At 40.4% G+C, this 27569-nt stretch overlaps 2 protein-coding genes across 2 annotated transcripts; one reads left to right on the top strand and one right to left on the bottom strand.

Annotated features, from left to right (window-relative positions):
- The first annotated feature begins 266 nt into the window (after window positions 1-266).
- Window positions 267-5926, top strand: LOC132844801 (high-affinity lysophosphatidic acid receptor-like). Its single transcript, XM_060868608.1, has 4 exons — window positions 267-920; window positions 1088-1197; window positions 1736-1866; window positions 2833-5926. The coding sequence occupies exon 4, from the start codon at window positions 2917-2919 to the stop codon at window positions 4027-4029; it is 1113 nt and encodes a 370-aa protein (XP_060724591.1). The 5' UTR covers window positions 267-920; window positions 1088-1197; window positions 1736-1866; window positions 2833-2916; the 3' UTR covers window positions 4030-5926.
- On the bottom strand, window positions 5648-26812 carry tgfbrap1 (transforming growth factor, beta receptor associated protein 1). The gene is made up of 12 exons (XM_060868607.1): window positions 26631-26812; window positions 24762-25463; window positions 23921-24115; window positions 16638-16792; window positions 16445-16527; window positions 13989-14330; window positions 12832-12889; window positions 12082-12225; window positions 10985-11131; window positions 10520-10679; window positions 9173-9609; window positions 5648-7869 (listed from the first exon to the last, which is right to left on the bottom strand). The coding sequence occupies exons 2-12, from the start codon at window positions 25447-25449 to the stop codon at window positions 7675-7677; spliced, it is 2604 nt and encodes an 867-aa protein (XP_060724590.1). The 5' UTR covers window positions 25450-25463; window positions 26631-26812; the 3' UTR covers window positions 5648-7674.
- Between the last annotated feature and the right edge of the window lie 757 nt (window positions 26813-27569).

Below are 27569 nucleotides of genomic sequence, written 5' to 3'. Positions count from 1 at the left end.
TTTCTGACCTTACTAGAATGCAACAACCCTATAAACTGGGGTAAATCTGATCAAATATTAACGTGATGGTTGGCTAGGGTTAACCTAATCAACAGTTTCCTGGTTTGGGGAAAAAGGCATCATTGTTTTAAAGTTGCCTTGCTTATATATTCAATTTTTCAGCACCCACGTTTCCAGCTTTTTTTTTTTTTTTTTTTAATGAAAAAACACCTTCCGGTGCAGACAGTGCCAACTTCCTGTTTTAATACGGGTAGGAAACATAAACATTTAGTTCACTACACAGAGACAGATAATGCCTTTTTGTTACACGCCTAATAGAAATGGTGGCGCATTAGAAGTGCGTTAATGTCTTATATCAAATTAGTTACCTCAGTATCAGTCAGAACCGAGAATACAACAGCTGTGTTGTATAAAAAGTGGTACATTTTACATGACAATGTTTTATAAAATGGACTGAGGACATCCCAGACCCCACTTGTGCCAACAACGGAGTGCTTTATGTTTGTAAAAACTAAAACGGTTTGTTCTTTCTGGAGTATTTACAGTACATATTGAATGCTTTACCAGACCATAAGTAATGGGACTTGTGAGTCACATCATTTGACTCAACTCACCCGTACGAGCCGACTCTCCTAAACGACACTGTTTAATGAAATCATATTCGACTTTTTTAATCAAACAAAATAATACCTTGCTTTACATTGTCAAATACAGAAAGCATCCAACTGGAGTATACATTACAGCGCAAATAGAAATAAAATAGCCTTTACTGGGGGAAAAAATGACTCGCATATACGAATCGGCACACCACTCTTATGGGAACAGAGAGTCTTCTTGCAGCTGAATCAGGCGTATTAGTTGTAAGATAAACAGAGGTGCTCAGTGAGAGGAACTGGAGAAAAAAACCCCACAGAAGTTCAGTGAGTATTTTAAGTAAAATAAGGTTTTATCGGTCAGGAACCGGGTGCATGTCCCTGTGTGTTGTCTGCGGCGCGCGCTCACGATTCAGCCAGAACGCGCGCTGCCTGTTGATGAATAATCTGAGCCAGAAATGTCTTTATCGCCTGTTTTATTTTTTTTTTCCTAGTTTAATTGATGGAACGTTCTGTAGGGTCTCGGAAACGGCAAACTAACTGAACTACCAGGGAACCAAACAAGCACAAGACTCCAAATCACGTAAAGCGCGAACAGGCACAGGTGAGTGTTTAATATTAAAAGTACACAATGTTCAGGCCTACAACACACCACCTTGCTACATAATGTGTACAAATACTACACCGAAAACGTAGGTGTAGAGTCATTTTACATACTGTTTAGTGCACTAGTGCGGTTTGGACCAGGTTAAAATGCTTGGTTTAATCTCGCGAGACTTCGTGACAGACCACAACGGGATTTTACGCTCTGGGTTTATAATATAGCCTAAAGTGTTTCATTCAGATTGTTGATATCCTGTTTCAACAAAATCATCTAATGAGAGTGTGTATTGCACTAAAAATGTAGATATTTTTCAGGCTGAGGTGTGATGCGTGTCCAAAGCCTCCAGCTATGCAGTTAGCACTATTTTTGGATGTAGTTTTTCTCACCCTGAGAGCTCTTGTTGCCATGGAGCTGCTCTCCAGTTTCCTTGGCAGCAAGGGACAGGAATTCAACATCTTCATTCCTTCATGGCACAAAACCTGTGTGTGTGTGTGTGTTTGTTTCTGCTCTTCACCAGTTGTGTGTGTTGTGTTTTCAGCGCTCTGACATTTCTTCTGAAGAGGACTCTACATTCTCAGATCATCCTCCAATCCTCCATGATGAGATTGTGGATCAGCATCATAGACAGATGGTACTGCATTGTTATTATGAAGCAAGCTGTGTTTTATGGTACGATCCCATGAATATCGTAGAAATATGTTCATTGTAGGTCTGAGACTATACTCGCTTCAGAGGTCTTCTGCCTATGGAAACATCTAGGTCGGGTCAGCTCTTGTAGAAAAGAAACGCAGTCTGTGTATGCAGACATGCTATTTTTAAAGGAAATAGCCCAAAAGTAAGTCTATTAGAAGCTGAAGACGGATTTACACTGTAATTCTTAGATTGAGAATTGTAATCGGTCGTCTCAGCGTGACGGCTGTTACGTCATTCGTTGGCATTGAATGATGCGTAACTTGACCTGAGATGTTTCTGTGGTTTAAAGCAGTGGTTTAAAATGCTTGCTTTTCTCACATAAAATAATATAACATTACCTGTTACAGTGAGCTGTAAAGCTACCCCACATGTTAATGAACAGGAGAGATAGACTTATTATCTTAAGATCACTTTGAAGACTGAATGTTTTATTTTGTCCTTTTACGAGCCACAAACCGCAGGTGTAAGCTGTTCGTCAAATGATCTGACAAAGATGAACGCGGCGTAGTCTGTTGTAAATTTTATTGAGAGCATCTCATACTGTGTGGCAAGTAGTAATCTATAAGGACAGATGAAATTACACAGTGTAAAATATATATGTAGGACCTGAGAAGACAAATTTCCAGTTTGACCAGCACACATTACACTTTATCTACTGGTCATTTTTACTAATACCAAGCTGGATTTTTTCAGCAGCATTAGATTTAGGTTGGAACTAAAAGTAGCTCTTAAGGTGGAAGAAAATGTCTGAATAACCCAAATCCTCTAGTCAGAGAAATTAGTTCAACTTTAAAGCTATAAAGCCACTGCAAAATTGAATTATTAGAATTAAATTGAATTTAACGGTACAAATGCCATTTCTCTTGCCAGGCTTTGATGTGTTTTGTTTAAACATAGATTTTTTTGTAACCTAGCACTGCTCTCTTATCCTCAATCCTCTAGATGTCACAGAATGGAAATCATAGACAAGGAGAAGGAAGCTGACTGGATTAAAGTTGCTTCTGTTTTGCCATCTTCAGCATCACAATGGTCTGCAACGTCAGTTCAGGATGTGGTCTACCAGAACATCACACACTCAGATATGTGACGAATGTCACTGGGCTTCAGGAAACTGTAAACTCCACTTTACCTATCAGCCTGAAGGTTGTGCTGTCTGTTATAATGGTGGTCATCATCGCCATCGGTTTCCTCGGAAATGCCATCGTCTGCCTCATAGTTTATCAAAAGCCAGCGATGCGTTCTGCCATCAATCTGCTACTAGCCACGCTAGCTTTCAGCGACATCATGCTGTCACTCTTCTGCATGCCCGTGACTGCTGTTACCGTAGTGTCTGATGATTGGTGTTTCGGACTGGACTTTTGCCGCATCACGCTTGTGCTCTATTGGCTCTTTGTTCTGGAAGGCGTTTCCATCCTTCTGATCATCAGCGTGGACCGATTTCTCATCATCGTGCAGCGGCAAGACAAGCTGACCCCGAGTCGCGCTCGTCTGCTCATCTCTGCTTCCTGGTTGCTCTCCTTCTGCTTGGCGTTGCCTGCTGCTGGCAGCGTGCCAACTCTTCAAGCTTCACGCTGCATCTTGGGCTACATGGAGTCCCCTAACCGTGGCTACACACTGCTGCTGGTCAACGCTGTCTTTTTCGTGCCTGTGAGCGTCATGCTGGTCTCCTATTTGCGAATCCTAAACACGGTGCGCCGCAACGCCCTGCGTGTCCACAACCACACCTTTCCCAGTCCTGAACACGGGGGAAAAGTGAGTTTACCAGTCCTGCGGCGTCCCCCACCGCTCAACGTGGACGTCAGCTTCAAGACACGAGCTTTCACCACGATCCTTATACTTTTTGTTGGCTTTACCGTGTGCTGGCTTCCCCACACAGCACTCGGCCTCCTGGCTGCTTTCAATCAGAAATTCTACACAAGTAGGGAGTTTTACGCAGCAAGTGTTGGGGCATTGTGGCTCAGTTACATGAAGGCTGTGTTTAACCCTGTGGTGTATTGCTGGAGGATCCGCAAGTTCCGTGAGGCCTGTGACGAATTTGTGCCCAGGAGCTTTAGGATGCCCAGGCTGAGGGCACGTGGTGGGCCCAGGGTTCGTCCCTGCAGCATCTATGTCTGCGCTGAGAGCCAGTCGGCCATGTGACACTCTTTCTGTGATGATACAATCATACATTCATCTTCAGTAACCTCTTGATCCTTGACAGAGTAACATTACATCTGGAGCCTGTCTTAGGGACACTGGACGAATAAGGTGGGAATACAGTCTGGATAGTACATTGGAGTGCACCTTAAGCACACACATTTACACTCCTCCACACCTAGGAGCAATTTCCCAGAGCCAGGACACAGGAAGAATAGTGCGCAGACATGTGACTCCAACTCAGGATTGAACCAGGGACCCTGGAGCAGTGACACACTACATGAAACAAGATGCTTCTAATATGAGCTTTTTAACTGTTTCTAAAAAAGAAGCTGCTGCTGCTAGAGATTCACCATAGACGGTGTCCGTGCTATCCAAAGTATCACAGTGCAAAGGTCAAGCTTTTCATCATGGACCTTTTTGAATATTTAATATTTGACATGCTTTGGAAAATCTGGACTTCTCTTTATTTTCAGTTTGGAATTATATTTGTACCAGACTTACAGATGGGTAACTTGATTTAACAAAAATATATATCATACCGCTATACTTGAAGCTGTAACTCCAACATTTTGATTTAGTAGTTTGAGAAATCGTTCAGTTTGCACCGAGCACCAACAAAACGACGGAGGCGCTGACGGAAAACCATACAGCGAGATGTAAAATACTATTTTATGCATAGTATCGATATTTTCAGTTCATGTTACCAGTTCAGAGGTTTACATATGTCCCTTTTAATAAGGGTGAGCTGTGTTCTCTATTATACAAGTAAACACATTGGGTATTACTTGTAGACCCTTTGCCTTTAACAAACACCATTAATACTAAACCTCAGTGTAATAAGTGGCTCTGCAGAGCCCAGATTCTTGCACATTCTTCTCGACCTTGATGTTTTATATCTCAGCCTCGGTACACACTGCCTACATCAGGCCCGATGATCGGGAGACTGAGGCACGGCACAACTTTGGGATTATTAATGCCTTGTGTTTTGGATTGCTGTTTTCTTTAACACCACCTCCAATGAGGAGGTGTCTTTTCTTTCTTTTATTCTCCTTCGAAGTATTGGATACGAACTTTACCTTCAGCTGTAAGTAGAGAGATTTAGATTAGAGTTTGGAGAGTTCTTACAGAACACCTGACGATACCGATGATGCTCAGAACGTTATAGATAGCGATATGGATCCGTTGATCTCGTTCCCTTTTATCCTCCAGCCGTAAACACACATACAAGTGGCTACAGATGTAATGCGAGGTATTTTTGGCCTGCTGATAAAACTGAGCCTTTAAATGATTCTCTCTCTCCACTGAAAAATCCACTCGGAATCACTTTCATATTAATCTTTCTAATTAACCCGCGATCTTCAGTCGTGTGCGAGATTTCATTTGTAATGGAATTCCGAGTTGACCTTTTATTAGTTGAAACATCTTTCGTTGCTTTTGCAACCTTCCGATGGAGAGTCCAACACCTCGTGCTAATTTTTCACGGAAATAAAGAAAAAACATAACTGACAAATTAGTGCCATAATTGTTCACAGCAATGTTTTTTTTTTATTCTTTAAAGCTGCACAAATGTAAATACTAGTTCCAAGTTTTGTACCCAAAGATACACAAGATCTCACCATTAACATTTTTAGCAGTCATGTTTATTAAAATGGACATCTTTACATTTGTACATTCCAACTACACGGCCATCGATTTACAAAGCGACAGACAATTATAAATACAGTATTTACACGAGTAGATATGCATTTAGAAAATAGTCGAGTGGATAGAAAGATGCAGACTGATCCCGTCTGCAGGAGTGAGAGAGATTTCGAGAGTTACATGTACATGTTAGACCAGGTTACGTGTTGCATGACGACGTTCGGGGTCGGGTTTCCCAAAAACAAGCTGTCTTCGTTCTAAGAGATAAGATAATCGTATCGCTAGAGTGTTTCTGAAAAAACCCGGCCCCGGATATTAGACATTGTCAAAACAATCGAACAGATTTGACGTTAAAAGTGTGAAAGTTTTTTGTCCGGTTGTCTATGCATAACACTATTTATTTTTTTTTTTTCTCCATTTTTTGTACGGTGAAATCTGCAAATGTTTACATCCAATAAAAGCTGAGCCTGAAGCAGTCCATAAGCAGGTGTCAGTGTCTCTCCATGAGCAGGTGCATGTCTTTGGTTCCTGCCCATGTATTGATCTGTGTATTAACATTGTAGGCAGTGGTTATACTGTGCTTGAGGTTTTAGAACGAGTCTTGGCCAGGGGCGTCGTCCTCGTCGCTCTCACTCCCAGTCTCTTACACGTTTTCTCTCTCTTCTTCAGAAGCACCCATGCATTCCCAATCTACATACGCAGGTCACAAAATATATTCGGAAACATACTGCAGTTAGTAGAGCGCAAGGCATAATCTCGCAAGACCTCTGTTGCATTCGTTATGATATTCAATACCTTTAAAAAAAAAAAAAAAAAAAAGATTAGTCACAGTTTAGCATTAGAAGACTCACGGCTCAAACGAAGGACTCGATGAGAAATGTGCTTATGCATATCTGCAATTCGTTTGGACAGAACACACAATCGTGGGAGGACAGTTCTCTGGTGTGTGTGTGTTAAACTGTCCTGTTATGTAGCATGAGTATTAAAAAGATGCAGTGGCTTCACATTTCTCAGAGGAGGTGTGTTCAGTGTAAACTAGCTAGAGACCGGCAATTAAATCATTTATTTTTGAATATCCACGTTCGAAAATTCCATTAACGTAAGTTTAAGAAATGACAAATGTGGTTCGTGGGCTCTTGATTTGTGGAACACTGATGGGAAACTTTCACTTTCTTAGAGGTGGAAAAGCAAAGAAAGAACAAACGGATTAAAATTCAAACGTGATGCTTTTACAATCTAACTGCCTGGTCAGGGTTGTGGTGCTTTACCCCTAATATCTAAATATTAATAATCTAGCTTAAGCATGTTCATGATTCGCTTTCATTCGAAAATCTAACTATGAAATTAAAAATCTATATACTTTTGTTGTTTTTATTTAAATTCGGACAGAAGGATACATGTTTTGTAAAGGACCGTTTCCCTGTCGGAACAGACGGAAAGAGCAACTTTGGTGTAAAAATATAAAGTAAAATCCGTTCTTATCTGTCAAGTATAACCGCGTGGATTTTGCTTATAGAAAACCATCCACCTCAGAGAGTTTGATCACCTTGTAATGATCCGATGATCCGTATTAGATCAGAAAGTATGAGTATAATTACCAGCAAAACCTTCTGTTAGTGTTATAACAATATAGCATAACAGACTTGCTGACTGTGACTCACTAACTCTTTTATATATATTGAAGAAAAAAAAAAACTCTCCCAGTTAAACACAATCTGTGTTCTTAATGAAAAAACTGTAAGGCGAGGAACATGAATAAATAGCTTCATTTCATATGTATCTCAGTTTCTCGCAAATAAAAATTCTGTCTTTCTCTCAGGCCAAACATGCTTCAACTCATCTCTGTATCCAGACTCTGAACTGCTCTGAATGTTCTCGTTCTAGATGTGCGACGTCTCTGCACTCGTTCTTTGCTCCCCCTCTTTCTCTTCCTGTGCCTGTCTCAGCTCTCCAGGCCCAGGACCAGCAGAATCCCCCTGCAGTGCGTTCCACTTCCTGCAACGCTCATGTGTGATTGCTGGTGTGGGCGTGGTCTGCTTTTCGCTGCGACGGCGAGCTCTTAAGCTTCTGGGTGGCACAGTGTGTGTGGACGGGCGTGCCACCTGGTAGGCACACGCAGTCTGGCTCGCTGAAAGTGTTGTGGCACAGGCGGCATCCCTTTTTTTCCGACACGACGATCGGACCTCCTCGATACTTCAGCTGAACGGAAGAAAGATCAGAAATGGAGTAATACTGCAGAACAGCAGTATGATGATAACTGTTCCTTCGCTCACATTTTTTGCATATTAAAGATTCCCCTTCTTAACAGTATGACCTCTTGACCCCTGAGTAAAGGGCAGAGCTATTTGAGCAAAACTCATTTCTCAACCTTCTTCGAGTCAATGAGGAAATGCTAACACTGCTTTGTGAGATGGAGCTATGTAGGCTGGGGCTGTGACAGTTCCTACTGTTATGTACTGATCAGTATGTGTGTAGCCTGAATACAGAAATCTGGACACACTACGTTCACTCTTTATTTTAGTTGACTTTTTATTGGCCATGTTTAAACCTTCAACCAGCTACCAATTTCCTCAGGTGCTACTATGCAGTACAGTTTAACCCAAAGGAAAAGGTTTAGTATCTAAAGCACTGTGTGAGTCCCACTGCCTTGTGGGACAGTGCAGGATGTCACCTGGGTATTTCTCACCTGCTGTGTTATGGACGCTGAGAATTCGGCCGCACCACTCCTGCTTTTCACTTACTGTATAGAGTTAGGGCAGCAGGGGTATTTAAATGCAGCCCTACCACTTATATCACTGCCCTACTGAGAATTCAGCACGTAAGGCACGAGATTCGACCGAACCTCGTCATTACTGATGAGCAGCCAGCTTAGTGACGATTTAGGCATCTAATCCAGACACGAGTTGTTGAAGATGAAATTCTACTTGATGCTTAAATGTATAAAACTGTTGCTTATTGATCTTTTAGTGAAGTTACGTATAAATCTTTTCTCAGCCCGACTAAAATTCACAGACGTTGCTAATACGTATTCTGATGAATAGCGGTCACCTGTAAATGACCGAGCTCTTTCACAGCACAGCTTTAGTGCCGGAATAAAACCTCTATAGAAGGCAAAGCTCGCTAAGTTAAAAAAAAAAACTATAACTAAACGTAGTGTAGCACAGATAGTGTAGCATTTCGGCTACCGCAGGCACGTTCACTCTTATCTGTACCATTTCTAGTAAATAGGTTGCAAGCCCTGTTTGTCTTAAAATTTGGATTTGTTTTGAATTGCTTTCTTTTGAGTTAGTAATTTGAAACACGTCAGTTTCACATTCATGTCTGTCATTTAATTGAATTAGCCATTTAAACTTCAGAGTGTAATCTGTATACTTGTACTAATTATATTTGAAGCTGAAACTAGGGTAAATGCTTTATTATAACCATAATATTAATGTCTCAATATGTTCATGAAGTGACTCATGTAAAATATTCTAGAAAACAGCTCTCTGTGTAAACTCACCCTGTCACGGTGTAGCTGCAGGTTCTCAGCTCGTGCAAGCCCCAGTGCGATCTGGGAGGTGTGGCGAGCATGCATGCTGGCCCTCACAGCCCCGCACAGGAAGGGGCGGAGCAATGGTAGCGACCATGCCTCAGGAAGAAGTTCCAAAACCTTCGTGGCATCAAAAACCTCAGCGTGGCGGTTCAGCAAGTCTACAGCCTCCACAGTCTGCGGCCCTCCAGGCACGTCCGGGTCCAAGTAAACTCGCAGCAGCTGATGGAAAATTTCCCCACGGTTTTTGTGATCATGAGCCTCAGATGCCCATGTGCAGTATTCCTGTGCAGCTGTGGAGTTCTTCAGCTGGTGCACCATGATATGTAGTGCTTTATCGTGTTCCTCCAGCTTACCATGTAGTGTCGCTCTCTCCATTAACAGCAGCTCCGAGTCCTGCAGTTTTCCTACAGAAACACACAGACCGAAGTGTCAGTGTTCATATGTGTATGACCTTCATCTTACATCTGCTTTACTTTACTTTCTGCCCCTTTACTCTGATAAACATCTATTATGCTGCAGTCATATTCACATCTTAAATACATTTCTGTGTTCCTTGGCACTGATACATAATACACAAGAACTAGATACACAATTGACTAAAGACATTATATTAGCCAGCATCTATCTAGTAGATGTGTACAAATATGTAATCTATGATAAATGCTACTGTATAATAAATGTAATAGTTTGGCATCAACGTGAAACGTTTAAATTATCCGTGGATGTCAAATGTTTGCTACAGATATGACACGGATACAAGATTAGCGCAATGCTGAAATACCATTTTCACTTGATATAACCTGCTCCATCTTGTTGCATGAGCTACAAGAACATAAACAATGGTAGTGTGGTGTGCTTTACGTGTTTTATAGTTATATCTAAGGTTTTGGAACTTCCTGTTATCATTATCACTCTGCATTCCATCTCTTTTTTGTGTAGCTCAATGTAGCTTGTCATGTACTGAGACGTACAAAAATGAGGGCTATAATGAGAACAGGAAGTTCCAAAACATTAAATAAAAAGTTACAACCTCTGACTCTTACTAAGTGTTGGCACTGGAGACTCTTTCCAAGATTGTCCAAGAAACCCCACACAGAAAAACTCACCATATCAAGAACTAAATGTTTAAATTCTGGAGCATAGAACGTGCGACAGTTGTTACCATAGAAACAATAAGGAAGTAGAACGAGTGCATTAATATAAACCTGCGAAAACCTTCCGACCAATCGGATTTGAGAAAATAATAGTGGTGTACTTATTATATTCTTACTATTTTTTTTTATTACAGTACATCTCATACACACATATCCTTACCCAGTAGCAGCTGGACTCTGTAGAGGTTGGACTCTCTCAGCAATCTCTGCAGTTTCTGTCGAGCTGAAGAGAGCTGCTCCTCTGTGGTTGAGGTTCGAGAGATGAGAGTGAGCACTCGGTCGGCATACAGCACGGCTAGGTGTGTGTGGTACTTCTCTTTCTGGATACGTTCAAGAGGAAGGAAAGTGAGAAGCAGGTAAAGTACATCAGGCTTAACCTCCTCCTAAGACAAAGTACCTCAGTAGCAAAGAAAGTCATTCATGTTCAATTTTCAAAAATGAAAAGAAAAGTAAAAACATCCTTCACATCCAACATTTAAACAGAGTGGGTTGAAGTGAGTGGCTTTATTTTGTCTAACAGCTTTCAAGACCAAAGGTATAAGTAAAAACTCAATACTCTATTGCAGTAGCCTACTATTATTGATGACAGTTGAATAGAGCACACAGAGAAAAATGGAGCTCCAACCTGTATCCTCCTCTCTAGAACCAAGTGTTCCAGGTACAAAATTAGAGCCTGGTTGTGCTTCTGTAGATATGTGATCACGTTGTCTGGATTCAGCTGCCTGGCTGGCTCTTTAGAAGGAGGTCTCTTAGTGAAGATCCGCACTCCAAGCTATTACAAAAAAGGAAAGGGCAAAGAAATATATATATATATATATTAAAATTCATATACAATATAGCAGGTTACTGAAGATGTGATAGTTTATAAGGATTGAGGCTTTATAATAGCTTGATATTAGCTCTACTTTCCCCCTAAAAAAAATAAAATAAAAAAATCGTTGATAATTATGTTTCCCTCTAAAAGTAAAAAGAGAACAAAAAAAAAATGATTGCAGATTCTATGCCAGTTCCACTGAAAGACCCTAACACATTGCTGCTTATTTATTTATTTATTTATTTATTTATTTATTCGTACATTATACTGAAAATGCTGCCTGCCTTTATTCATAGCTTACAGCTGTTTGTTCATTCGTGTTCATTAACTCTGGCTCCTTATCTGTCGAACATAGTGTTTGCAGAAAGCCAAGTCGATAATTTTGGTCATATATATTTTTTCAGTATTTTTGTCTCTACACCAGCATACACAACAGAAGCATCTCTCATATACAGTACATACAGTGCCTTGAACAGCAGGGAGTGACAAATACAGAATACCTCCTCAAGATGAAATAGCTTATTTATTTCAATTATGAGTGTGAATTAAGAGCTTAATTAAAAACGGTGTGGGATGTGGATGATGTATTTCCTTCTTTTGTTATATTCCCAGAACACAGACTGTTATTTGGTTTCATCTGTGAATAGAGCACCAGTGTACCAGTATAGATGTATTCACTAATAGAGACTTAAGGTGAATGTAAATGTAGTGCAACACAGCACAGCAGGACTGACAGTAGGATAGTGTCAACTGGTACCAGATTGTTCACTCAGTTAGTATTGGACTATTTATTACATGTACAAATATGTAATTAAGCACAGATTGGACCAATGACCATATTGTTATCACTGTATCTACTGAAAACCTTACTGATAGTTACGATTATACAGCAATCACTATGTTCTCACCTTCTGATCCTTCTGTAAGGCCCAGTCTGCATACTTCATTACAAGGTCCAGGTTCTTGCAGGAGCACAGAAAGTCCACAACATACTCAAACAGATCAGCATGTGTGGAGTCTTGGAGGTCCCCATTAACAACTTGAACCCACAACTAGGAAAACACAGGTGACGTTTGTGTTGAAAGGATAGTGAAACTCATCATTTATTTCATGTGAAAGAATAACGTATTCCTCAAGAATATCAACGGCCTTTGATCCTGTAGCTGTTGTTGATCATTTGGGGGGAGACGTCTTGTATCACTACCTTAAAGTGAGGCTTATCAAGACAATGCTGGAGTACAAAAGCTAGGAGAACTGACAGCTAGTAGTTATATTGATATAAACCTTTTATATTAGGATAAACATGAGATTCAATACTAGTGATGTGCCTTCTGCTGAACTTTAACAATAAGAACATGTATAAGCTTACTTTCATTCTGCATAAGAGTAGAATTATCTGTGAATCAGAACTGAAAGCAAGACTTGATTCACGGCTCTAACGTCAGCTCCACAGCAGTCCTGCTTTCTCGTCTAAATACTGCCAGCCGTTGCTCTTGTTCATACATTCTCATGGATGTAGGAATACATAAATAGTGATTTCAGTATTCTAATACTGCTGTCAACATTGTAATGCTAAATTAGTAATTAAATACCCATGTCCATTCTGAGTCAGTAGCCTTTCTTTGTCTAAATCTGGGTTCCTGTAGATGTATAAATACCTGTAGAGCAGCGCCATCCTGGCCGTTATAGTGATACAGGAGCCCGAGTGCAAAGTACCTGAAAAGAAATACCATTAGCCTGAAACTCCCACACAAGCAATTATTACTTAGCAAGGCCAAGCTACTGTCAAACAGTGACATTTAATGGACGATTTAATCTCAGTGTTGTCATGGCAACAGCAGATTCTTCTACAGCAATCAGTCCAAGGGCAGAAGGGGACAACTCCTGCATAGCAAGGGCTCATTGTAAACCAATAGTGAATCCCAGTGGGTAGAAGTACCACAAAATGTTCCCTGGAAGTTTTGAGGGCATTTTGTTGCACAACTAGATTTATATTGTAAGCCGCGAGCCTCGACATACCCAGGCTCCCTTCAGTGACCATACAGATATAGAAACAGCATTACAGTGCACTAGATATACAGAACCTGAAACAGAATCCTGTTTCTCTGAACCATTTACATGCACAAAATTCTCTAGAGTTTACACAGAATTGTGTGAAAAATAAAAGAGATCTAGCGCTCGCCAGTTCTGCAGGCCGAAAAGCTTTGTTGATGAGAGAGATGAAAGGATAAAAGCCAGACTGGTGCTTTACTTTAATTGTGGTAAGCAGGAAAGTATCTCTGTACACAGTACACATCGAACCAGCAGCATGGGCTACAACAGCAAAAGACCACGATGGGTACCACACCTATCAGCCCTGGCTGATAAACTGGTCAGGATGAAGTTTGGTAGGTCAACTAGTTGATTAACATTCAACTCTCCAGTTTGAGTGGCTCTATATCCACTGGTTCACAGTTAGAGATATGCAGAAGATTGTAGCATTCAATTCAATCAATAAATTCTACAACAAATGATTCAAAAAGAAAGTCTTTTCTTTTACCCAACAATAAACCTAAAAATCAAAGCTGAGTGTAAATAACAGACATGAGAAGTTCAGTTTATGATGGTATAGCTACAGCTTACGCTTCTGGTGGTTGATATATGAACATTTCATCTGCAAAGCAACAAATCAACACCATCCAGGAAATGTAGGCTTTCGTTTTAGATGCAAGATAGATTGGTGGATTTCCAGTTTTTAATAATGATCATTACTGAGGCACATGAATAAAAATCATTTCATGAATATAAATGTTTCACTCATGTAAAGTCTTCTGACCTGTGGTGTTTCTCCAACCAGGGTGCGCTGTCGGCCAGCAGGCAAGAGTTGTCGGAGTCCAGCAGCTCCAGCAAGCCCTTGTGACCCGACTCGGCATAGAGCTTCAGCAGCGCAGTGTCCACATCCTGCCTGAATCCATTGGCACTTTCGCTGGCACGCACCTCACGCAGGTAGCTGATAAGGAAGCGCTTGCAGCGTTGCACCTTCTCCTGATCTCCCTGCGCCAGATGGTTAAGATCGGCGAACTCGTGCAGTGGCGGATGACACCGTGTGAAGGACGATGAGGCAGGCAGCAGCAGCGGGCAAAGTGAGATCAGCTCACGGACGTCTAGCTGTCCCTTCCTGATCAAAACACAGGAGAAATGCACAGTCCATATCGTTCTCCTAACTACTAACTTTAAATTTCTGTCCTTCTGTTTGATTCCTCAACAAACGCAAACATTTTGTAGCAACTAGTTTTATGAGGCACTTCTATAAAGGGACCCTCTAGCAATAAGTAGTAAGCCGTTACTACTACTAGCCGTAAATTTCTTTTCAGCACTCTTTACATGACATCTTTGCATTACAGCAACCGAGTTGGGAAAAGTGTTTAGACTACCTAGAAACATTTTCAACTTTTTTCCAAGGCAAATCACAGCTTTATATTAATGCAATCTAAAGAACACTAAATCTAAAGAAATCTTTAGAAATCTAAAGATAGACATTTACACAATTTAAGCTGCGTAACAAATGACATACTACACATTAAAGTTGGGGTCTCCGTTGTTTGAAAGCCAATGTTGACATTTGAAATCACCAAAACAAACACGTCCCTAACCCAAATGGGTCCCACCCCTGTATTGATAGCTCCGCCCACATACATAAGTAACCCAGGCAACTAATGTAAAGAAATGTGTCTTTATCATAGCTGAAGGGAAGAACAATACGATTGCAGATAAACAATCAAGCAAAAATGACACAAGTATAATCATGCACAGGACGGCAAATATTAGTTCTGTGAAACAAAGCAAAACCAACGTTACTCACCTCTCGAGAAGGAAAAAAGCGACCTCGGCGTCTTAAGTAAAGTTGGCCACATTCACAGATTGGAGTTTCCCGAGTCAATAACTCCTGAGCTAAACGCTGTTACTAGCAAAACGCGGTTGTGGCTGCGTCTCTAAATTACTACGATAGAAAGGTGTTATTTGTGTAGTAACAGCGTTTAGCTCAGGAGTTATTGACTCGGGAAACTCTAATCTGTGAATATGCGCCAACCTCCTGCTCCTTCGGTTCTCTCCAGCACTGGAAAGCTGATCCTATATTAACACGGTCCTACTTCTTGCCTTATTGTAAGCCTTTCTTCGCTTTCTTTCTTTGTTTTTATGATCCATGTCAATGTTAAAACCGCTTTCTGCTAATGTCACACATGCGCACTGAACACTCTCTCCTCCTATATTGACAAGACCCACCCCTTTCTGCTCATTGGCTACATGTTTGTTTTGATTTTTGTTTTGTTTGTCGTCCCGACTACTGTTTTCTGAAGCATTTCTCAAACAACGGAGACCCCACCTTTAAGCACTTTTCACTATGCACCATGTTCTCTACCATCTAGTGTGTAAACTTTAGAAGGGTTGGATCGTATCGAATGGATTGCTAATATTTTTTCCTTCTGAAAATACAGTTTGCTCTTTAATGACAAAAATGTTATTCTTGGTAAATTGTAGTAGCGTAAGAGAATTAAAACACATGCTTTCAGGGGAGAAAATCGGATCGTGTCATCACACTGATCACAATCCGTCAGGGATTATTGTCCTATAACCGCACACTCATGTCATGCTTTACTCCTTATCTATGATGGGCCACTTCTCATTAAACAAAAAACCTGTTCTAAAAATGGCTTCTGGCTAGAATATGAACACCACATTGCAACGGGAATAATTGAGAATTTGAGAGATAATTGAGAAATTAGAATTTTTCATACATTAACAATGTAGTGATGGTGAAAAGGTGATATTAAGACCAGGTGTGTCGCACGTTTCACATGTTTTAGCTCAGGTCTTTAATTATTCAAATGCCAGTTTGACTGAAACACAGTCAACACCGCTGGTGCAGAAGAGCTTTTTACATTATTATTTCGATCATAACACTTTCCATCTTCATCTCTGCATTAAGTGGAAAGCATTAAATATTAATGTGCTATTAAAACGCTGTGAGAAAAAAAAAAGCGTTCTTGCAGCATCTGTGACTAAACACGATCCTGAATTTGTAATCACAGAAACATCCTGTGGCCCATTTATTCAGCTATCAGAGAAGTTTATGTCCCCCTCATTAAGCACACAGCCATTTGGGTCAGGTGCACTGGGGGAGAGACGCGATTAAGGGAGCAGTTAATGAACTGCATTTAGTCGATTTTGGAACATCTGGGCCCGGAGTGGCATCTAACTGCGTTAATTACAGGACGAAAATGATGCATTCACCTAAAATGCTCTTTAGCTTCAGCAAACTGAAGCTGGCCGAACTGGATGAATCCTGCCTGCTGGAGAATCCTTCTGTGCAATATCTGGAAATAAACAAAGTAAAAACAAGCACAGTCTTTATCCAATAACAAACCAATACCTCAGACAAGCATGCAAACTCTCAACGTGATGCTGCACATTTAAACAGCAGTACCTGAAACTTGTCTTTAGGAATGTTTCTCTGTGCACCTTCGGTCAGGGTCAGTGCCTCCTCCACTCGATGTCCTGCCAAAAGGTCCTGGATCTGTCGTTCCAGAGGCAGAGGCACCAGCACATACACTGCTTTTGTGGAAGCCAACAACACTTTTCCTGAAAATGGGTAGGAGAGAAATGTTTTTGCTAGTTATTCACACAAGCTTAGCTCAGTTATGGCCAAACAAGATTAGCAACTGCCACGAATGTTCAACTTTCAGCACCCGATTACTGAAAAGAAATACATTTTCTAGGTTAACTATAACAAGCTCACATAATAAGATATGGTGAATAGTTATCTGGTTAATAAAGACTACCAGTATAACAGTGATAGAATGTGCATCTGTTTATAAAAATATCTGGAACTTTTACATTTCTGTAAAACTGCTTTGTAACCATTACAAGTAAAAATAAATAAATAAATAAATAAATAAAAATTTTAATGCCAAATGCGCACAGTATTCATACTTGGACTTGGATTTCAACCGGAAGTGGAGGTGGTCTAAAGTGGAGGTATTCAATTAAATATGATCCCTACACTATGTCCATTAAAACACTGGAAATAGAAATACCAGAAATGATCTGTTCTGGTCCCCCGACACTGCCATAGTTCCCAAGTTCATAATTTATTTCAACTAGAAATATGCACATAATTTACGCTGCCTAACGATGACCCTGACTAGTCTGTTGCTTTGTATAGTTGCAAGCAAATGTTTACATACACCTACCCTAAATTAAACAAAGATTTGTTAGGCTTTCATTCACTATATGTATACCTAGGCCAGGTTTACTGTCTCTATAAACAGGAAACTTCTAGAACTCTATGTAATGCATTCTGCTTAGTCAACTGTCATAAATAGAAGTTAAACTGGGGTAAATTTGTGAATAAGGGCATGTGCTTTAAAGCCAGTGCATTTTGGCCTTGATAACACTCATCATTTGGGAAAGAGACCCAATTTAACACACTGGAATGAACAAACTTTGGTCCAAAGGGTTCAACTGTACCCCAAGACAACAACAAAAGAGCTGGAGATATAAAATCCATCCATCCATTTTCTACCGCTTATCCGGGGCCGGGTCGCGGGGGCAGCAGTCTAAGCAGGGACGCCCAGACTTCCCTCTCCCCAGACACTTCCTCCAGCTCTTCCGGGGGAATACCGAGGCGTTCCCAGGCCAGCTGAGAGACATAGTCCCTCCAGCATGTCCTAGGTCTTCCCCGGGGCCTCCTCCCGGTTGGACATGCCCGGAAACACCTCCCCAGGGAACACCTCCCTCGGGCATCTGTTCCGAATGCCCGAGCCACCTTAGCTGACTCCTCTCGATGTGGAGGAGCAGCGGCTCTACTCTGAGCTCCTCCCGGGTGACCGAGCTCCTCACCCTGTCTCTAAGGGAGCGCCCAGCCACCCTGCGGAGGAAACTCATTTCGGCGAGATATAAAATACCAAAGTATTTACATCTACTATTAAGAAAGACCTACATTGTCATGTCCTGAAAGACTGTTGCACAACAAAGAAGACTCCTACTCCAAGGTGGACTAAACAAGCTCAACTGAAACATTGCTGGAAAAGGGAGTTTGTGCACTTCAGAAAATAGATGGCATCATGAGGAAGGAGAATTAGCTAGAAATATTGAAGGAAAAGCATAAGCCATCAGGCAGAAATTTTAAATTGAATCTTCTAGCAAGGTAAAGATCCTAAGTCTACATCCAAAATGGTAACAAAATGGCTTATAACCACAAAGTAAAAGCAAAGCATGAAGCCCTGATCTGAATCCTATTTGATAAAGTAAGTCATACTAAAGGCCCAAATCCTCACAGAAATGAGGTTGTGAAAACAGAAAATGAGGGACTACATCTGGAATGTGAGGTTTAAGGAGCACATGTGGGTGTCATGAAGTGTCCACAAGCTTTTAGTCACTTTTATAGGGTACAAACCATCTCTAGTGTATGAGCATGTCAAGTGTTAAAAGTGCATACTGCATGCAACTGTAATAAAAAAATAAAAAAATAAATAAAAACCATCTAGGAGATTTGTACCATTTAAGAAACCCTTATGATACCATGAGGAGTTCAAGCAACTTTTTGTGAAGACAACAAACCAGACAGACCTTGCATTAACTGTAAATTCATTCTTTATGAATTATGAGTCTTAAATCAACATCTGTCGCTTCATGGTTTTAGTTTAAGAACCTAAAAAAACCTTCATGCCCTAAAAGCAGTTAAACTGCTGAGTCAACAAATTTGCCACTTTTTTTAATCTTCTTCTTCTACTTTTGGCTTTTCCCATTAGGGGTCGCCACTCATCTGTTTCCACCTCATCTGTAAATCATCTGTTTCCAACAACTCTATCCTCAGCATACTCTACTCTCGCACCAATTACCTTCATGTCCTTATTTAACACATCCATACATCTCTTTGTCCTTCCTCTTGACCTCTTACATGGCAGCTCCATCTCCAACATCCTTCTACCAATATAACCATCTTCCACCTCTGTACATGTCCAAACCATCTCATTCTATCCTTTCTGGCCTTGTCTTCAAATACTTCACTCTAGAGGTCTTCTCGGGTCTAAAGAAATGTACCCGACCCAAAGTGACCCGAATCACTTTTTACCCGAACCCGACGTGCAAAATGTAAATTTTTTTAAGAAAGACCCGACCCGAGACAAACCCGAAAAAAATTAGACCCGAGTCCGACCCGACGGCATTTTTTTAAACCCGACTGGACCCAAATGTTGCATAACTCTACACTAAAGTAACCGCTACAGCGTGGATTCAAAATTGATTGACAGGTCTGTTTCAACGAAAATTAGCTTACTGCCAGCCACACGTCACCAGCCACATGTCGCAAGCGGTCTTGGCAAAAAGAGGAGGGGTTGGAAAAGGAATCGAGTCGATGAACACGCGAGATACAGTAGTTTGGGTCTTCTCGGGTCCGTTCGGTAAAAACACATTCATTTTAAATTACCCGAGACTCGATGCCACTATTATTATACCCGACCCGTGTCCGAGGCACACGTGAAACATTTAGACCCGAACCCGCTCGGGTCTCGGGTCGGACCTCGGGTTTTCGGATCTAAGTGGACCCGTGAAGACCTCTACTTCACACATAGATGACAAAAAATGAAACGCTAAGATAAACAGTCAGCACTTGGCTGAGGTCTGAGCTCGTAGCACATTAAGGTTCAAATATCGCTTCAGACATATGGAATTGGCACAGGTTTGAAAAAACAAAAATTTCAAGTAAAAAATATAATGCTGTATTAATCCACCCTAAGCATTAATTTACCGGGTGGAATTATTTTGTGTTTTGACCTAGTGACATTTGACAGAAGAAGATATTTCCATAAAGAAAATGTACTATAAACTGTGCTGATTTGACATCACTCCATAAACTGAGTTTTTTTTTTTTTTTTTTTTAATATTCTTTATTTAAAAGAACCACTGTTTACACTATTTTCTACAGATACACCATCTCCTTACATCGATACATGCCTGTTTCATTTTCTAAGCTATTTAGACATTCTTCTTTCACACAGTTATCAGTATTAGCATCATCTCCATCCCATGCAGCTCTCTATCTCATGAGCAGATCCTGTGGTGCAGAATTGAGCAATACTCCGTAATTCTCTGGAATATTTCTCAGTGCAAGGAGACACTGGCACCGTAGAGATTTTTGCTTATTAAAAAATTTGCTTTAGATGACATTTTAGATGACATTTTACCAGCGTTACAATCCTTAGAGAGGATATTAATGCAACGTGTCTCTGCATGACAAACTTCCCGCTTTTAAAGTGACTTGTTGCCTCAGGCTTGCTCATTAGGGATAAATGATAGGAATAAATAGGCCTTTTAATTTGAAACTGTCATTTTTATTCTATGTATTTTTCTTTCCATTCTCCATTGTTAAAAACTATATACAAGTCAATTGATTTGAACTGAATTGAAATTTAAATTCCACCACACTGAACCAAAACAAAGCTAAAAAGAATGTACAGGGAGCCTAAGAAGTCGTAGTGTCTTAGATCATGGATAACACTATTTGAGAGAGAGAGAGAGAGAGAGAGAGAGAGAGAGAGAGAGAGAGAGAGAGAGATTATACGAGACATAATGAGATAGCACTAATGAGCTCACTAATCTAATTTGATCATTGTAAATTCAATCACAATGCCATTTTCAAATCGGATTGGTGAGAAAGTGGTGATAAATGCTCCATAGCGACGGCTCTGATAGTGGTGCTGGTTAGAATTCAATTCACAGGGCTATATTAATGCACTCGTTTTACTATATTTTCATTTCTAAAGTAAGATCTCTCACTGGGACTTTGACTATGGTGGATGCATCACAGACACAGGTTTTGAGAAGAAAATAAAAGTGTGTCATTGCTGCTATGACAGAAGTGATAACAGTAGCTAACTTTTCGTCATGGATGTTCCAGAGCATTTAATGTAATAAAATGAATAAAATGTTCTTTATTAACAACATGCCCAGTGATGGTTTATTCCTCATGCAGCCAACACTAGAGCCATTTAGAATAACCAGTCCGCTTGAAATACTGGGATGTGTTTATGAGGTTAAATCCCAGAGGGTCCCAACATCTCTCATGGTACAAGGAAGGTATGCAGCAAGATGATGGAATGAACTTCCTCATGATGGATGAACAGCTGAGTAACAAACTCTAAAGCCCTAACATTTACATTTATGGCATTTGGTAGATTCTCTTATCCGGAGTAACTTACATTTTATCTTATTTTTATACAACTGAGCAACTGAGGGTTGAAGGCCTTGCTCAGGGGTCCAGCAGTGGCAGCTTGGCGACTTAACCAAACAACTTAACCACCAAGCCAGTTGGGAGTTTTAGACAGATAGTTTAGTCTGTTCTTAGTCCTTGACCTAATAAACAAGTTTTAATGAATTCATTCACAAACCTTTCAAAAGACAAAAACGCAAGTGTAAATGAGGTTTTCATCCATAAACACATTAACCTCCAGACCATAAAGCTGTGAAGCAGCACCTTTTGAAGAGAAGAACTGTTGAACTCATTTGGGCTGTAGTATCTTGTACTAGCTCGATCCCCTTTTTCTATCCTTGTTGCTACAATCCAAAGAAAACGAGTATGTATTTGGCTTTTTTTGGAAACAAACCCGTTCGTTTTATCCATAAAAGAAAAAAACGTGTATCCCAAAAAAAACATAATTCTCTAAATATTAACGTATTTACGTAATTTTCATATGTTGCATTACAGAAACCAAAGGAGAACCGTCGAGCTTTAAAGTAAGAGCCGAGTTACATCCTATAGTATGAGAACACTGTAGTGAAAATCTGTAAGCGTTCTGGTCTTTTTAACTCGTTCTGAATAAAGCATTATTCACATGGATGTGTGCCAAGGAGTCGTTCGTTTACATAAAGCATTGCCTTTCTTAGAATACTGCTGGATCCATGCTGTGTCATATTAATCCGTGCAAACCTCCCTACTGAGCTAAACGCTCTATAATTATCTTATTACATGGTAATGCTCAGTGAAGGACACAGGGATTAAAGTGAAAAAGAAGAATTGTTATGACTTGTAAGAGGTAAGAACTGCTCGAACAACGCAGCTGGTAGCAAGGAACAAATTCAGAATAAATACACAATACGTTCATTTTATATGAACATGAATTTTCCTTATAACCTTATTTATTTCTTAGAAAGAAATATTATAAAGAAACATTCTTTTATGTGGTGTATATGTGACACATGACCTTGTCAGAGCTGATACTATAGAAATGATAATGTATTAAAATTGCCCAAAATGTCTCAGATCTTCTGACCAATCAGAACTGAGAACTCAACAGCGTTGTGGTATAATATGGGTTTGTGTATTCAATGAAATTAGATTCATTGTGTTTGAGCCGTTTAGGACCCACAAGCATTTTAAAATTCTTTGCTGAACTTTAGGAATTGAATTTTAAAGAAACCACATGACCGACTGCACAAAGATCTGGCATGACATGATCATTAAAGACATCTAAACCTTAAATGTTGAGCATTAAATGTTGCAGCTTTCTATCATGAACATGACAGGAACATTATTCCACGAGTGGCACGACAGAGTGCCAAGAATAATCAGAGAGAGAAAAACAAACTCAAAGTAGGTCACCATTTGTTGACTGTAGATTCTGAGAGTAGCTACGATGCTGGTGCCTGTACGAACGACTCGACACTGATTTAGATGTAGATGATTTCTAAATCCATGATATGAGCATACTAGTAAATTCTTATTCAAGTGTGTGTTAATAATGCGGTGTGCATTTGCTGCATTGTCTCTCTCTCTCTCTCTCTCTCTCTCTCTCTCTCACTCTCTGTACACAGTCGAACAGTTCTATATGGAAAATCGATACACACCTCCTGAAGCAGCGGTGACACCCTTAAAAGCAAAAGTCCCATAAGGGCCTAAAACACTTTCACTGCATGTGTCAAGTCTTTTCCTAAAAGCCATAGCGCTTAATGCTAAGAAAGAAGCCTAGGTACATAGTGGATGCTTCATTCTTTTATTAGACACTATTATTAGGAACTCGACCGAGTATTTGTACTGAATAAAAGCAACACTTTCATGATGTGGCTGCAGTTTTTAGGCTCCTCTTGAGAGAAGCTGTTAACATTAATGAATCCCTGTACTGCATTAGTATAAATTAATATTATGGGGAAACTAATTAACAAGTGCATTTATAGAGTAACAGATTACAGAAGCCTTGTGAAACATTACTTTTCCCTTCTCCTGAGAAATGATTAAATCATCCAGAACAGATAACTAAAGAAAAGACAGAAAAATGTCTATAATTTCAGGGATTTTTAAGGGATAGAATGAGAGGGTGTAAAAATATTACAAGTTGGAAAAGCTGAATGTTGGATTTTGGGCTGATCTACTATAATGTGCAGTATGCCGTGACTGCATTATCAGTAAAACTTTGTTGTAGGCCTATTTAATCCTTTTAAATCAAAATTCTGTGCTTTATCCTGCTTCTGTCAATTTACAAATAAATAAACACATGTGCATCCTTCTTGAGGATAATCAGCTCATCCTTCATTTTATAGAAAAGAAAGTCTGCCTTTGGGCATCTTTCAGGTTGCCAGGTCTGGCAAAATAATATAATCAAATGAAATATTATTGTACTTCATGGCAGTGTCAATTCATGTAGATTTGTATATCGCATGAGTCTAGAGTATAACATGTTCAGGAGCAGAGACAAAAAAGAATGGATTTCTAACCTTCAAAGTCCTGTAGGATGTGTCCTTCTCTGAAGGAGACTGTCTGTTTGAGCTGCTGATCCAGCATGCTGTGAACCGTTATGAAGCCCTCATCCAGAGCCACCACGTACGGGAAACACACAGCTGCACCAATCACGTTCTCCGACCACTTGACTGGGGCACGCTGGGAGATGCCCTCAGCGTTAGCAAACATCCCTGTGTGAGACATAGAGAGAGAGAGAACATGAAAAGTGTGATTCATCATTTGACTGAGTGGTTCTTTAATAAGTGCTTCGACGTAGAATAAACTTAAACATTTTGATTGAACAGAATTGAATAAACACAGGCTTTCATTATGCTATACCATTAAATATATAATTATTTAAATTATTTAAATACACTCTGAATGACTTCTGTATAAATATTTATATGAAATATTTGATATTCAATGGCGGCAAGATGCATTTTGGAATAAAACTCCAAGCCGTTCGTTGTTAGGTCGGTCTAGGTCCACTTACAGTTTCCCACATTACCCACAATGCTGTTCGACAACCTGCTGAAAGTGGCGCCAGTGACAATTTGCCTTATCATTATTTATAGAGACTGACAGTCGAGCTCTCTCAATCAGATAGGGATCCAAAGTGTTAACTTTCAAACTAATGCTGTTGCCTACAATCCAAATCAACGTGCTTGCCATCATGTTAATCATATGTAGAAATTAAGTGATTAATTATTCAAGTATCGGTTATGGTCAGAAATTCCATGTGAACAGGCTCAGATCCTTGAAAGCTTGCAGACTCCCCTGATAGCTCCTGAAAAATCAGTCAGTGATTTTTTCTTTATATTTCAGGATTAAACTCACCGAGGCCACCTGGTGCAGCCAGGAGAAACTCTTCCCTGCCAATCCTTTTGACAATGGGCTTCCTCTCCTCGCTGTCGTAGGGGAATAGGTCCTGCGATGCCCCCGAGCTGTAGTTCAGAATCACATACCGTGTGGGAAGTGCCAGGCACAGGAAGTAGCCGTCCACACTGAGATCGCATGGCTGATCGGGAGTGGCTACTTCCTTCAGGATCTGGACACGGTCCTCATGCACAGTGCAAATGTGTACAGCACGGCGCCGCACAGACGCCACCGCCATCTCCACACAGAAAGGCTCGGCTCTCACCGGGTTCTCGTTAACACAGAACACTGTAACGCCTTTAAGTTTGGTCCCTCCAGACGCCACAGGTTCCAGCGTGACCATATCCACCAGCAAGATGACACCGTCGCACAAGACGATGAGGCGCTCCAGGGCCGAGGCAGCTTTTAGCACAGATGGCGGCTTTTTGAGGCCTAGCTGTTTGTGTAGGAGCTTCTGTGAGCTGAAGGACAGAAAGCCCTTAGCTGTGGTGCGCTCCTCCAACAGGAAGTGATGGATGAAGCCATCATTGGTGCCCACGTACAGGTGCTGGCCACAGCATTCGATGCACTCAACACCGACATGCTTCTTCTCGCCAGCCAACTGCTCCCGATCCACAGCGGGCACCAGCTCGAAGGCCTTCACGCTCATGCTGCCTTTCACATCTACACAGACCACGAGAAGAAAGTGCTTAAAAGTGATCTTTTTAACAGTTCTTATTTCTATTCTTATAAGAATAAACAGAGATGCATAAAGACTTAAAACTAATGTGCACTGAACAGCCAATCAGACTGCTACCTTTCAAATTTTAAAGTTTTAATTGTCCTTAAGTTTATTGGAGTATCATTGATTATTCTGTGTCAAATAAACAAACAGGAAACAGTGTTGGAGTCTGGATTCAGATCTGTGAACAGGCTCAGTTGTTTCTCTCAAACAAATCAGAGAAAAAGATTTAAAGAGTCCATCACATTGAAAACATGGAGTGTAAACACGTAGTAAACGAAAGAAGAGTAGACGTACACATTCGCATGATTAAACATTTTAAGATTTTAAAGATGTGCAAAACAAAAAGAATACAAAAACAACCAAACAAACAGCACCCTGAAAAAGATGAGTAGTCAGGCCCGGATTCAGAAGGGAATAAAAAGCAGAGGAACGAGAAAATAAGTGAAGAGAAACAGGAACTGAAAAGCAAAGCACATCCACAACACTTCACTTTTTAAATAGATGCTTTTAGTCAGACACTAAGATCAGATCAGGTCTGAATCAGTACAGACTTTTTCCATCTTTGATATAATCCTGATCTCCAACACTCACGAGCTCCAGGTCATGTAAACCTGATGTGTCATGAAACCGTTTCTTTTATTTAATGTCAGATCTCCATTGTCTCAATCATGAGATACTGAAATATTTGATATCGACCTGTTTTCTGCCAATAACTGTCCCGATATCAGTATCAGATCGGTGCATCCTTACCTTCTACTGCTGGAGCTAAAGCCAACTAGCCTGCTACAACTAGATCACCTGCTGTCCAACAATATACATCAGAATATATCAACCTGTAGCATGTGGGCACTTTTCTCCACCTTACTCCCTCATCGCCAGCTCTATTCCTCTGTGTCCCGTCTAGCTTTAACTCACTGACACTTCGGCACAGCTCAGGAGTTGTAAAACAGCTCGCTAACCACTAGCCAGCTAGCTACCAAAACACTAGCCTGTTACTAGCCTACTAGCCTAATAATAGTAGTTTAACTGAATAAACGTCAGTGTAAATAACTCAACGTGTCACTACAAGAAAGAGACGAGTCACAAGAGAGAAAATGACCACATACCCCACCAGCCACAGCCGTTGTTTTAGGAGATGATGCGAACGGACCTCGGCCTCTCCGTTCACTTCACTGTTCTCCACTCTTTCCACGGCTGCCTTACTTCTTCCCACCTCTATTCCGACAAACAACGCCTCTTGCACTGTCAGTCAGTTTACACGCGTACGTCGGAATATGGGTGGAAACGCAAATCTGCCTGCTTGTTGCCAGAGAGGATTTTCCGGTGGCACGTTGAAACTTTATCCGGTCACGTGACTTGTATTCTTAAACAAAACCTTTCACATATAATAATAATAATAGTAATAATAATAATAATAATAATAATAATAGTAATAATAATAATAATAACAACCACAACAATTGCATTATTATTGTTATAATAATAATTTTTATAATTATAACAATAATAATAACAACAATAACATTATTATTATTATTATTATTATTATTATTATTATATTCATTTAATATGTGCTATGAAAGCAATGAACAGGTCAACAGGTAAGTGCTCCCTCCATCTCCTCAGGTAAGTGCACCAGCGTTTACATAACTACATGAACCGTGAATTCTACAAATAAATTCTTCCACAGGTTCCTTGTACCTTATAAAGGCATAAACATACACGGTAGGCGACTGTGACGGCATATGCAAAGTAGGGGGCGTGGCCATGCATATGAGTGAGGCTGAACTACAGTTGCTCCAGGAACAGTATATAGATCAAGCTGAAATATGGTATGGTGCATCTATGTGCAAAGGAAAGAGTAGATTTGTTTACGATTACCTTTAATTAATTAAACATTTACCTTATTACCCAATCAGCTTTCATCAGCTGTTTCTCTCTCTCTCACACTCATCTTCTACCGCTTATCCGGACTACCTCGGGTCACGGGGAGCCTGTGCCTATCTCAGGCGTCATCGGGCATCAAGGCAGGATACACCCTGGAT

Source organism: Tachysurus vachellii, chromosome 4 (genome assembly GCF_030014155.1).
Source record: "Tachysurus vachellii isolate PV-2020 chromosome 4, HZAU_Pvac_v1, whole genome shotgun sequence".
NCBI lineage: Eukaryota > Metazoa > Chordata > Actinopteri > Siluriformes > Bagridae > Tachysurus > Tachysurus vachellii.
This window is presented reverse-complemented; position numbering and strand designations above follow the sequence as displayed.